General features: G+C 46.1%; 1 protein-coding gene across 4 annotated transcripts in view; it reads right to left on the bottom strand.

Annotated features, from left to right (window-relative positions):
• The window catches only part of CCDC63 (coiled-coil domain containing 63), a 39,098-nt gene extending 31,347 nt beyond the window's left edge, over window positions 1-7,751 (bottom strand). Inside the window, exons 1-3 of one of the 4 annotated variants that reach the window (XM_073223936.1) lie at window positions 7,321-7,438; window positions 2,791-2,870; window positions 2,220-2,399 (exon numbers count right to left, since the gene is read on the bottom strand). Coding sequence is in view for 3 of the 4 variants with exons in the window: in XM_037014592.2 (XP_036870487.2) it covers window positions 2,230-2,399; window positions 2,795-2,797 (173 nt within the window). In the remaining variant the exon portion in view is untranslated. Of the gene's footprint in view, window positions 1-2,219; window positions 2,400-2,790; window positions 2,871-7,320 lie in introns of all 4 variants that reach the window. The other 3 variants (XM_073223935.1, XM_037014592.2, XM_073223934.1) reach the window with 3 other exon arrangements.
• Window positions 7,752-12,338: the final 4,587 nt, after the last annotated feature.

Genomic DNA, 12,338 nt, shown 5'->3' with positions numbered 1-12,338 from the left:
ACCCTACACCTGCTGCAGTGTTTCCTCAGTGCACTTTGGAAATGTGGAGAAATGCAGATGCTCAGGCCCCAACCTGGGACCTATGGAATCCTATCGAATCAGAATCTGCTTTGTAGCAAGATCCTCAAGTGACTTGTATGCACATTAAAGTTTTGGAAGCACCACTGTAGAAGAGCAAAGAACGTTCTAGGGCAGGGATCTGCAAACCTTTTCCTATAAAGGGCCAAAAGTTAATATTTTAGGCTTTGCAGGCCGATAGTCTCTGTTGCAACTACTCCACAAAGTAGCCAAAGGCAACACATAACCAAACAGGCAGAGCTGTGTGCCAATAAAACGTTTTTTACAAAAGCAGGTAGTCAGCCAAACTTGGCTCCTGGGCCATGGTTTGCCGACCCTTGTTCTGACACAGCAGCATCCAGTCAAACAACAATGGAATGTTCTCCATGTGCTATCCCACAGCATCCACCAGGCACATGTGGCTATTGAGCACTTGAATGTGGTAAATGCAACCAAAGAACTGAATTCTTAATGCTATTTATTTTAGTTAATTACAAATGTAAATAGCCACCTGTGGCTAGGGACCATCAGAGTGCACACCTAGTTCTAGAACAGCTTGTCTTCTAAACCTGGCAGCTAGGATTTTCTCCCCCTCTTAAGCCCCTCTTGGGAAGGGGGTCTTTGTTAAGGCGGAGAGAAAAGAGAAAGAGCACTACAATCCACCAGAGTTAGGCTTCCAGAGGGTTCAGCAGAAGCGAAAGGAAGGTTTGTATGTCTTGTTGGCAGGACTAGGACTGGGATGGGGGCCATGAGGCACCCCCAAATTTAAGGACACCTTGACTCTTGGGGTGGTATAGGTACAGGGTCAGCACTGGGAAAAAGCACCTCTTTAAATATTGGGCCCACAGTATTTCCTCACTCAGCTCACCCCACTTCTGGCTCCTACTTATAGATGTTTCACTCAAAGAATCTAAAATCTCCACTCTTCCACTTGCCTCCCACCAGTTCCATTACAGTGAAACCAGATGAAATGGACTGGGGTCAAGTAGGGCAAGGCTAAGAGTGAAGGGTAAAGTTCAAGCGAAACTGTTAGAGACATGCTAGGAAGGAGGCATTTCCTGATGCCCATCAGGGGTAGGCTGTGAATCAGGGCCGCCAGGCACAGAGGTGCAGGTTGTGGACTGCACAGCTCAAGGGAACACCATCGGCTTGAAAAATAATCGTTGATTTATTGACTTCTTACATTTTTTTGGAAGGCACTTGTCTTGTTCTAGCAAGATCCCCACAAAATGACAATATTTCCAACAGATGGCAGTAAAGTGTCTTATGAAAGGCTGCCTTTTTGTAATTCGCAGGAAGATCCCATATGGACCAACAGTAGCTCTGAGTGAACTGAATCTGAGGAAAATCTAAAGAACCACTCTTGCCTATTCTGAACTTCATGCATCATCTCCCAGTAAGCTTTTCTAATAATAGGCAGTTGCTGCTGCCTGTATAAACATTATGGATGTAGCTAAGGAATTACATTCCCTTGAGGAGAAGCTAAGAATACCTTTTTGATATTGTTCATTCAACCCCAGGGAACACCTTTCTATTGCCCAAAGAAACTATCCACCAATTCCTAGGACAATCAAATTTCAAATATTATATCTTGCATATCCCATAAAGACACACAAACAGGAAATCTGTGGAATATTCACAGCTTGGTGATTTCCCCTTCTCTGGGAACTCCCCCACTTCCATTGCTAGATCCATGGGAAGGACGCCCAGTGGCCGCTTTGTGTTCTATGGCCCAGCTCCCCTGGCCACGGTTGATTGAACCAGGAGCAGGCACTGGCCCAAGCTAAGCCAATCAGATTCTTCTTCTTGGAATTGGGATTGGAATTGATTCATGACAGTCTCTCTGTGTGGCCCTTGGCAGCTCAGGAGTCGGGGGCAGCCATCTCCCACCAGCCAGGGCTGAGATTCAGAAAGGGGAGAAAAACAGGAACTAGAAATGGTTTCACATTTGGGTCCCTCCCTAAGATATGGGTGCCCTGCTCCCCTGGGAGTCCCTGAGACGTCCTGGATTCTGAGAATAAATCTCTCCCTGCTGAAGCTATCCCAGGTGGGTATCCAGATTGGGTTCAGAATTGGGTCCCTGCCCTAGAAGCCACATGAGAAGGCAAGCTTAATGAAACCAAGCCCAAAACTTTCTCCAAGTTCACGCATACAAAACTGACCATCACTTACTGCTGGTTTGTGATCTTCCGCTGAGAGTGGAAGTTAAAAGACTTCCAACTTTCCACCATCTTCCCGAACTGCTGCCTCTGCTTCCAAAACTCAGCCTCAGCCTGCCGCCCTCTGATCTTCTCTGAAGGTTCCTGGAGAGCTTCAGAGGCTTTCCTCCTGTGCTTCTTCAGCTGGGTAAGACAGTAGGGCCATTGAGGAATGAGTTAGGTGACTAGAGAAACCCACATTTCAGTTCAAGGATGGAGGGCAGGAGGAGCCTGGGGCAGGGCTGGAGCTGGAAGACCACCACGCTTGGGTGAGGTCAACTGCTTATATATTACATGGAAAACCCACCCTGGGTTGCCAGGGTGGACAGGAAGCTGAACTCATTATTGCATACTGAAGATGCAGCCTTGCTGTGTGATCTTGGGTGAGTCACTTAACCTCTCTGTGTCCCCAGTCTCTCATCTATAAAATGAGTGTGCATAGATTTGTTGTCAGGATTAGATAAGCTAATATGTGTACAGTGGCTGGCACAGTGCCTGACCCACAATAAGCACTCTACCCAGGAGCTACTGTTACCTACCATTGCCCTCTGCTCAGACACTGGACCCAGGGAAATCAAAGCCAGCGAGCGCTCCTTTCTCCCTCTGCAATGCCCCCTGTCCATAGTGGCAAAAGGAAGAGAGCTGTGAGCCACCCCTGCCAGCGGTCAGCACCCAGCGTCACGCTCTCCCCTCCCCACCCCCTGCAGTCCCTTCCTCCTCCCACAGCTTGGCACGTGAGGAGCACACGGCAGATGGCTGCCCGGGTGTGAGAAGAGGCTTCTTCTTCTTCTTTAAAGCAATGTTTGCCTGAAACCTGTTCCTCTCACCATCTATTATTAGGATCTGGGCAGATGGTTCCGACGTGTCAGTTACCCTCCTGCTCCCTGTGTTCCCAAAGAAGAGGGGCAAAATGGCATTCAGATGGTGGGTCCCCTGTGAGGTTAGAACTAAATATGCCCATCTTCAGCTTCAGCTGTGGGTGCCCCACAGACACACCTTTTAAAACAGAAGCCAGTGGTACTGAGAGGCATTTTATCACGTAACTTGAACTTCATCTGGTACTCGGAGAAGGGGATAACAATGTTAACCCTACAGCCCTGCAGGGCTGTGAGGCCCACTGGACCCTGATCCCAGACCGCGGGAGCCAGCTGCCGAGGCAGAGCCATCAAGCTTTGCCACTGAGGGGCTTGCAGTGCTGTGGTTTTAAGTGCTGGTTGTGCCAATCATCAGATTTCAGCAAAAATTATTTCTCAGCCACTTACTAACCTTGAGCAAGTCACTTCAATTCTCTGGGCCTCACTTTCCTCCTCATCTAGAAAACAGGTGAAATTCTAGAAGCCGCTTCACAAGTTGTTGGACTGGTAAAGCGCCTAGCACTGCAACTGGCCCACAGTAAGTGCTCAGTACATAGTGGCATGTATGACGTGGTAATGATATGGGTTGTCTCATATGGGGAAGGTCCAGTATAATGAATGTTTCTGGTGGCTGGAGGGGACCCAGCAATCCTTTCTCTCCTGGTTACAATACCCTGGACTTCCCGTGGGAAGCCATACCCTCCATTACTGGCTGGTCATTTCTTCCTCCGCAGGATGACCTTGGATGGGCCAATCAGAGTAATCAGATCCCTTGCTAATCGGCATAATCCCACCCCCTGGCCAGAGCGGTCAGATATGGGCGCCTGGCTAGTCCGTGCAGAGTGGAGTGGAATTTAAGCATGCATACTCAGGAAGAAAAAGACTGTTTCCTGATACACTTGAACCTAGGTGAATGAGGTGGGGAGCGACTGGCAACCTTCTTGCCTCTGCAGGGAGTCTGAGAATAAAGCCACCATGGAAGAGAGAAGACAAAATGGAGAAAAATTGAACCTATCGTTTGAGCCCCTGGATATAGCCAAGCCTAAAGATACATCAGGATCATGTCCAATTACAGGAACCAACATATTATCTTAAGGCAAGCTGAGATAAGTTTTCTATCACTTGCAACTAAATGAGTTCTCAGGCTTAAAGTACTTAAATCCATTTAGCACACAAACTAAGCCCCTACTGGGTGCTAAACATTGTAGGAAATTCAGCGATAAGCCAGCCTTCAAGGCACTATGAATCCCACCTAGAGTGAAATAGTGGAAAAGTCTCCACAAAGGAAATAACTTTTAATTTGGCTTTTGAGGAATGAATAGGAGTTCATCAAGAAGAGAAGAAAAATGGAGAAGGAATTCTGGATAGAGAGAACTGCCTGGGCAAAGGTTGAGAGGCAAGTGAATAAAAGAAGTGTTCAGAGAATGATGTGTGACTAGTATAGGTGGCAGCATCCAGGGGAAGTGACTGGCAAAGAGGTCTAGAAAAGCCTGGATGTTTCTTAAAAGCAAGAATGCAGTAAGATCAGCCTGTGATAGAGCAGTTAATTGCCTCCCGAACAGCCACTTCCCCTTCATGCAAAGTTGCTTGAGGTAGTGGTTTAGGGTTTTACTCCTTGCTTCTCTTGAATCCACATAAGACCATGTGATGAGTTCTCACCAATGGAGTGAGAGCAGAGGGGAAGTGTGTCACTTCCAGACCGTGACTTTTAAGAAGCAGATGTGACATTTCCATCCTCTCTTTCCTTCATAGATGAACCATAAATGGGCAGAGCCACAAGACAGGTCTTCTGAATCAACGTGTGGAAGAAGTCACCTGCTAGCCACAAACATTCTCAATGGACTCTTACAAAAATGAGAAATTAACTTTTGTTGTGTTAAGCCAATGAAATGTGGGGATTTATTTGTAACAGCAGCTAGAAAGAATTTAAGAATACCCTAAGTTCTTCCTTCCTACCCAGGAACTCTGATTTTGTCACTCCCTAACATGCCCAGTCCCAGAGGATGAATCATGATTGGTACCCACTAATTATGGTAGCCCCGCTTTCCCTTGTCAATGATTAGTCTAAGGATGAGCATGTGACCCCAATGTGGTCAATGAGACATAAGGAAAAGTCCATTCCAATTTCTTTGTGACAAAAAGAACTTGTCCATGTCTCCCTTTCTTTTGCTTTTGGAAAGTATTGTGAAGGCATGATGGTTGGTGCTGTGGCAACCATCCTGTGACCATGAGGAATATCACTGTCACACTGAGGAGCACAAGAAGAAAGAGGAAGGAAATTTTAGGTCCTTATTGACCCTGTTTGCCACTGCCTCATCCTTGGAACTACCTACTTCTAGGCTTCTTGTTAAGTGAAATAGCATCACTCTTGTTTAGGGCACTCTTATCAAGTATTTTGTTTATTGTAACCTAGAACATTTTTATCTTACATGATAATGTAGGCTTGAAAATGATTCTCAAGCTGCTGGGTGATAGGACAATGGTGGCTGACAATGTAGGAACCTCTGGCTTTTCCCTGATATGTTCTAGAGGGTTTCTAAAGACTAACTGAACTTTGGTAAATCATATTTGAAGGAAAACATCTAATGCTGGGAAATTCCCACAGGCAGGGAAGTGTGATAAAGACAATCGTTCTTTAGCTTAATTACTCTGGATAGAGCCCTCAAGATAGGGGGTAGAGGCTATATCAGCATTTACCTGACTGGTAAGGTTTGGGCAAAGGGTATACACTTTGGGACCTCTTTCAGCTCTGAAATTGTGTGCAGCAACAACTTCATATAGGCCAGAAAGTTTTCTGGGTTCGTGTCTATTTCGGTCCCAAATGGATCTGTGATGTACCTTCTAAGAGCATGGCTTAAGTATACTTGACATTCATTGACAGTGTGATTTTACTCTCTGAGCCTCAGTCTCCTCATCTGAAGAACGGGATACTCACTCCCACCTCTCAGCATAAAATAATGTAAATAAAGTTCATATATATATTAAAATAATGTATATTAAGCCTTGCACATAACAGGCACTTGATGAATGTAACTTGATTGTGAATCAGGATTTCCATGTATCAGTTTATCTTGCCCTTTAGTTATTTGGTTGTGTCTTTCCCCAGGAGCTGGAGGTGCCATCATCTTCCTACCTTTTTGGTGCTGTACATTCACACACACAGAGCCAGCCTCCCCCTGGGGCACTGGGCTTCTCTCCAGCTTCCAGATGCCAGTACAGGCATATCCCTTTCTGTGCCCTCTGGGGTGGGCCCGCTCTGTTCCCTGGAGACATATTCACCCCCATTCTCACAGCTGGGCCTTCAGATACCCCACAGGTGTCCTGGCCCCTAGTTTAGCACCCTCTCATTCCAGGGTCTCAAGTTCAAGGCCCTCAGGGCAAATTCAGGGCCTTCACTTCTGTTTAGCAAGCAGTATTTTAAAATGTGAATGTGGGTTCAGCACTCACTCTCCTGGCTGCAGGTTCTGCTCTTCCCTTACTGCCTGTCTCCTTCCCTCAATTCCCACATTCCCTCCAGAATGCCTGGCACCAGCAGGAATTTGAGTTTGCCATTCCTGGGAGGAATTGAAAAGCTTAGCCACTTCTGGGGAGCACTGTGATAATGTAGGTAACATCAAGCAGGTGCCCTCTTGTGCCCTGGGCCTCAGTCTATCCACTACAGTGTCTTGTAGTCTTGGGCACATGATAAGCTTTTAGCAAATACTGCTTGAATGGAGTCTCTTCTCTGGCAGAGATCATCTTTACCACCTAATATTTAATTACCTGGGGTAAGGGAGGCAGGCTCCCCTCCTGCTGCTGAATTTTAATAATCTGCTTTTAAAGGAAAAGCCTGACCCATAACCTCATGGATTATGAAATGCCAGGTCTGAGAGGGGAGGAGCCTGTAAAAACTGATCCAAAGCTGCATAACCTGGCGGTAAGTTAAACATCTGCTTGGGAAACTAGCCAAGCAGGGGTGCAGAAGCACGCACAAGTTACTCTTAATTGGGAATCTTTATTGAAGGTGGGGGAAATGGAAGCTTGTTGGACTTTCTTGGAGTCATTTTATACATTGGAATTTATTTATGTTTAATTGAGGGGACCGTGATATTTTCCAGGTTTAGGGCAGCTGAAAGTCGGAGTGAGTTGGGGGCAGCCACCACGTCTTTGCTTTACCCCAGTAGGGGGAGATGTGGAGCCGCAGGCGCGGCCGCCAGCACCGCTAAACTTACCCGGCCTGCTGCCGCCGCGAGTCTGATGGCTGCTGTGGCTGCGTGCGCGACGGCGCCAGAGGGCTGCTTGGCGCGTGGCCTCGCTGCGCCGCCCCCAGCCCAGCGTCTGGGCCTTTCTCCGAACCGTGGAATGGGGGTCTTTGTGACCTGCACAGATGAGGCGTTCTCCCCTGGAAGGCGCCGGGAAAACACAGGGCCCTCTGGAGGGGACCAGAGCGAACATACTCCTCCGCCAGTCCTTACCCCACCAGCTGGACCCGGACACTGAGTAACTTCTTGGCTCAGTCAACGCTCTCATTCCCCGACTGGGCTGCTCACACCGCCAAATTTCCACTGTCATCCGCTCTCGTCTCCATTCACTGTATTACCCTGGCTCTCAACCTCACGTGCCTGGTGCATACTTTACATGCACGAAAAAGAACCAGATTCTTCCTGTTCTGAAAAAAAAAAAGAAGAGAAAAGAAAAACAAATAAGAGAAGAGTAACGTCACCAGAGCGGGGAATTCACCCTTTATTTTCCTTTAGAAGTACTCACACACACACCCTCTGTGAGCATGACCCAGGGAATGCCAGCCTGACCCAGGTCACCTGACACTTATACCACCTGGCATGGATATTCACATGTTTCCTTGCAGAAATGTTAATGTGTTTGATTCTGACAAGTTGCCTGAACCAGAACGCCCACTCTGTCTCCTGGTGTGAGCATGCTTCACTAGCCTGAGTTTGGTATTTTTTAAAGATAATCATTTTTCATACACATGGCCCTAAAACACAAGCTGGTCATTTCCTCTAAGGCTAAACTCAAGAAGTAGCCACATTGCTGAAGGGAAATGATTGGGGATATTGGTTTTCTAAGGAAATTTGATTCCACGTGATTTTCACCTTACCTATTCATTAGCTCCTCCAGTGAATTGTAGCTTAGCCATACTAAGATCTCCATCCTCTTATCCCTAAACTCTTGGGACAAGATGTGTTTTAGAATTTACTGTATTTTTGTTTTAGAAAGGTAATATGGTGTGCAAGGAAGCATGCTGTCCCTGATGTTGCTTGCAGCCATATTGTAACCATGAGGGAAGTTAGTGTGACAGTATATTATATATGGGGTTTAGGCAACTTGTCAGAATCAAACACATTAACAGTTCTGTGAGGAAACATGAATATCCATGCCAAGTGGAATAAATGAAGCCTATGAGCAACCTCATATTAGGCCTTGATTTACACAGTGTTTTGGGCTAAGTTACCATCCCCATTTTACAGATAAGGAAACTGGGGCTTGGAGAAACAGTGATTTTTGTAAGTGGAGGACTCAGGATTTGAATCTAGGGTTGTCTGTCTCCAGAAACCCGTGCTTTACCATAACCCTGAGTCAAACTATAGCCCTAGACCTGAGCAGCTCTTTGGGAAGCTGATATCTGCCATCTCTCTGGTATTTAAAGGACCGCTGTAGACCTCATCTCCATACATAGCCCAGTGACTCACTCATTTCAAGTGTCAACGACTGAAAAATGATTAAGTTCAATTAGGTTCAGGACTTGTTAAAAATAGGCTTTCCTCAGATGATTTTACTCTCTTTGCCTTTATGGTGTGCAGATCTCAGCAGCCCCCATGCTGAGAAGTGCAAGGCTTTTTAAATTAGAACATGCCAGAATTGATTCTGCTAAAAGGATCTTCAGCTCCATCAGCAGGGCTTGGAAAAGAGTGAGATGCCAGCTTGCCAAAGCAATGAGCCAGTGGGGAGAAATGTTGGCAAAAGCACAGTCTACAGAATGGAGGAGGAAATTAGAATCAAGCTGCAGAGGGGCTGGGCAAAGGCATTTGGCCACAGACCAGGAAGGTTGATTGTCCAAATGACTCATTGGCTATAAGGATCAGAAATGCACTTGAAATAATTCAAAATGATTCCCTCCCCACCCCCAACCCCAGCATCTGTTCCCCCTTCTTCCTTCCTAGCAGACACCAATTTGCTGAGGTAACCATCCCTCTCTTATTCAATCTACATGACCAGGAGAAGCTCATTTTCACACGCATCTCCAGGATAGATCTCAGTTACTCTTAGCTAGTCACTGCCATCCCATCTTCCTTGTGAGTGATTGGACCAGGAATCTAAGTTCAAGTCAGTACATAGCATTCTCCTGGAGACTGCAGCTGCTCTAGGAATAGGCACCTAACTGACAGCGGCCTAATCAGATCAAAATGAAGGATTTGTAGTTCAGAGTCAGAAAGGAGATGGTTTTTCTAGCTCCACAGATGGGAACAAAGAAGCAGTTGCCCATGTTTTTGCTGGCAGCTCTCTTGTAACCATGAGGGAAGCCAGTGTGAGATTAAAGTCAACACATGATAGAAGAGCCTGGAGAGAATTCCAGAACAATATATCCAGAACTCTGATCATACCATGCCTGAAAACCACCTTTGCTCTGCACTTCCTCTTATAGCAATTAATAAATTTTCTTTTGTTTAAGCTAGTCTGGATTATGGCTTCTGTTACTTACAGCCAAAAACATGCTGAAGTATATGAATACTAAGGTCATCACATGTAAGCTGGAGGCAAATCCCCTGGACGAACAAGAATCAAGAACTAGAAAACTGTCAGAAACCAAGGAAACTCCTTCCTCCAGCTTTCTCTGAAACCACCTAGTCTCTCAACCTGGCCTCTTAGTTTTAAAGATGATTTTCTGTGCAATTCTCTCATTGCCTTAGCTTGCTTCTTAAGAGTTCCCATTTGAGATCCCAGTTTAAATTTTTAAAAAATCAATGCCCCAATCTTAACTTCTTAGGAAAGAGATTCCAACTGCTTCAGTCTAGACTTAATGTCCACAGGGCCCAATCACACGAGACTAAGGGACCAAAATCAGGTGACCCAGTAGCCCCTTTGCTGGGACTGAAAATAATTCTCAGAAAAGGTAGCACAGGCAGGGAGGGCATAGTGATATAGTGGAAAGAACACAGGACAAGGTGTTAAGATACTCAACTTCTAGTCATGGTTCTGCCACTGATTTGCTGTTTGCCCTTAGAAAAGTCAGTTGACCTCTTAATTTCTTGAGACTGCCAGGGCCAAATTGAGAACTTCAAAGCTGAAAAAGATTGTAACCTATTTCACACCACCTATGGATTCAACATAAAAACAGTACTAATCCATAAAATGAGGGGCAAGTAGTCTGACAGAATTCTGACTTCTGCCATGATGCTTTTATTAAGGAAATGACAAATCATTTTGGAAAAAATTAAGTTTGGGCATCCCTACTTCACAGTTAGAGTTTCAGATTCCTCCCCAGTAGGATTCAAAACTGTTCCCCTCTTGGCCTTCCTTCCACTGAAGCCAGCATCACTGATGAGAATCTCAGAAGCAGACTTCTGACATAGGAGTGATAAGGAATCTGTACATTCTGCAGAAGGGAACATGGCCTAGTACAGTAAGAACTGTAAAAATGTTTATACCCTTCAACCCAGGAAACCTAAATCTGGGGGTTCTTCTGAAGAAAATAAGTCAAGGCAGAAAAAAAAAAGCCCATTATCACAAAAAATGCCATGTAATGTTACCTCTACAGGGGCAAGTGGAAATAAGAACAACAAACTCACATGTGGAGTGAAAGAAGCCAGACCCCAAAGCTCATACTGAAGGATGTCATTTAGGAAAAGTACAAAATCAGGAAAATAAGTATGTGCTGCTAGAAGTCAGAATGCAGGTTTCTGATTGGGTGTAATTGGAGCTGAGAATGTTGTGTTTCTTGATTTGGTTACATGGATGAACTCACTCGTGAAAATTCATTGAACTGTGCACTTTTGATATGTATCCTTTATATTTATGGATATATTTTAAATTTATTTATGTATTTATTTATTTTATATATTTTCAAAAGTTTTCTACAACGATAAGCCAGAGAAGGATTTTTAAAGTAAATGGTGGCATATTTATTAATGAGACATGTGGAGTATTGAAATACTGTTATAAAAACAACCACATCTCTCAGGCATGAGTATAACGCACCTGTAGTGTTTCACCACCCCACCCGGATTCCCTCTCCACCTTCTCTGACTGCCTTGTGTCCATAGTACCTATGGGCTCCCTTGCTTCTTGGCTTCTGGTTGGGTATAGCCAGTGGGAAAGCCCAGCAGGAGACCCGAGGCAGGGTGAGAGAGAGGCGGGCATTTCTTTCCGACTCCCTCATTGCTTCAGCATCGCCCCTGGGGGCAGCTACGGCCTCCCCAGCTCCAGCTCCTGTCTGGATGGCCCCTCCCCAGCTCTGGCACTCCTGGCTGTAGGCACACTGCTTCCTTTCCCTGCCTCTTCCTGCCTTTAGTGTAGTAATGGCTTCCCTCTGGTGCTAATCGCTCGGTGCCTCAACCTCCCTTCTCCCATCCCCGAACCCCGCCCACTCTCTGAGAGAAGTACCATCTTCAAAGTGTCTTGACCCATCTAAGTTGGATTCAGTTTTCTCCTGGGGTCCTGACTGTCACGGCCCTTCCCCCCCACCTTCCCCGTGAGAAGCAAATGACCTTCCTGGAGTCAGTGCTGCAGAAACTGCCCTCTAGCGGGGATGGGAGCCACTCTGGGAGTGAAGCCAGCATTAATTTCAATTTGGCACCAGGAGCAGTGCCAAATGCGTCCATCGTTTTTGAGAAAGTAAATAACGGGGGCCTTTCCCCATCCCCTAATGCGTTACCTTCCTCGCTCTGGCATTGGTCCCGCCCACACAGGGAAGGCTAGGACAGAGCACACTGGGCTGGGGAGAGACAGTAAGAGGGAGAGATCTGGGTGCTGCTACATTACCCTGGTGCCCCGAGTGTATGTAGCCACTGAGCCACTCAGCTGCTCTAAGGAAGCGTTATCTCTGTCTGGCCTCCTCTTCAATGGGAAGCTGAAGCTTCACAGTAGCACATGCTACCATTTACCTTCCCAATATCCTCCCTCCCTCCTTCCTTAACTTACTTTTATTGGGGATGGCAGATGCCCAACTTTTAAAATGACCTTTGAATTGGTGCTGGCCTTGTGTCTTTCTTTGACCAATAGAAGTGATTCT

Source organism: Manis javanica, chromosome 15 (assembly GCF_040802235.1).
Source record: "Manis javanica isolate MJ-LG chromosome 15, MJ_LKY, whole genome shotgun sequence".
Lineage (NCBI taxonomy): Eukaryota > Metazoa > Chordata > Mammalia > Pholidota > Manidae > Manis > Manis javanica.
This window is presented reverse-complemented; position numbering and strand designations above follow the sequence as displayed.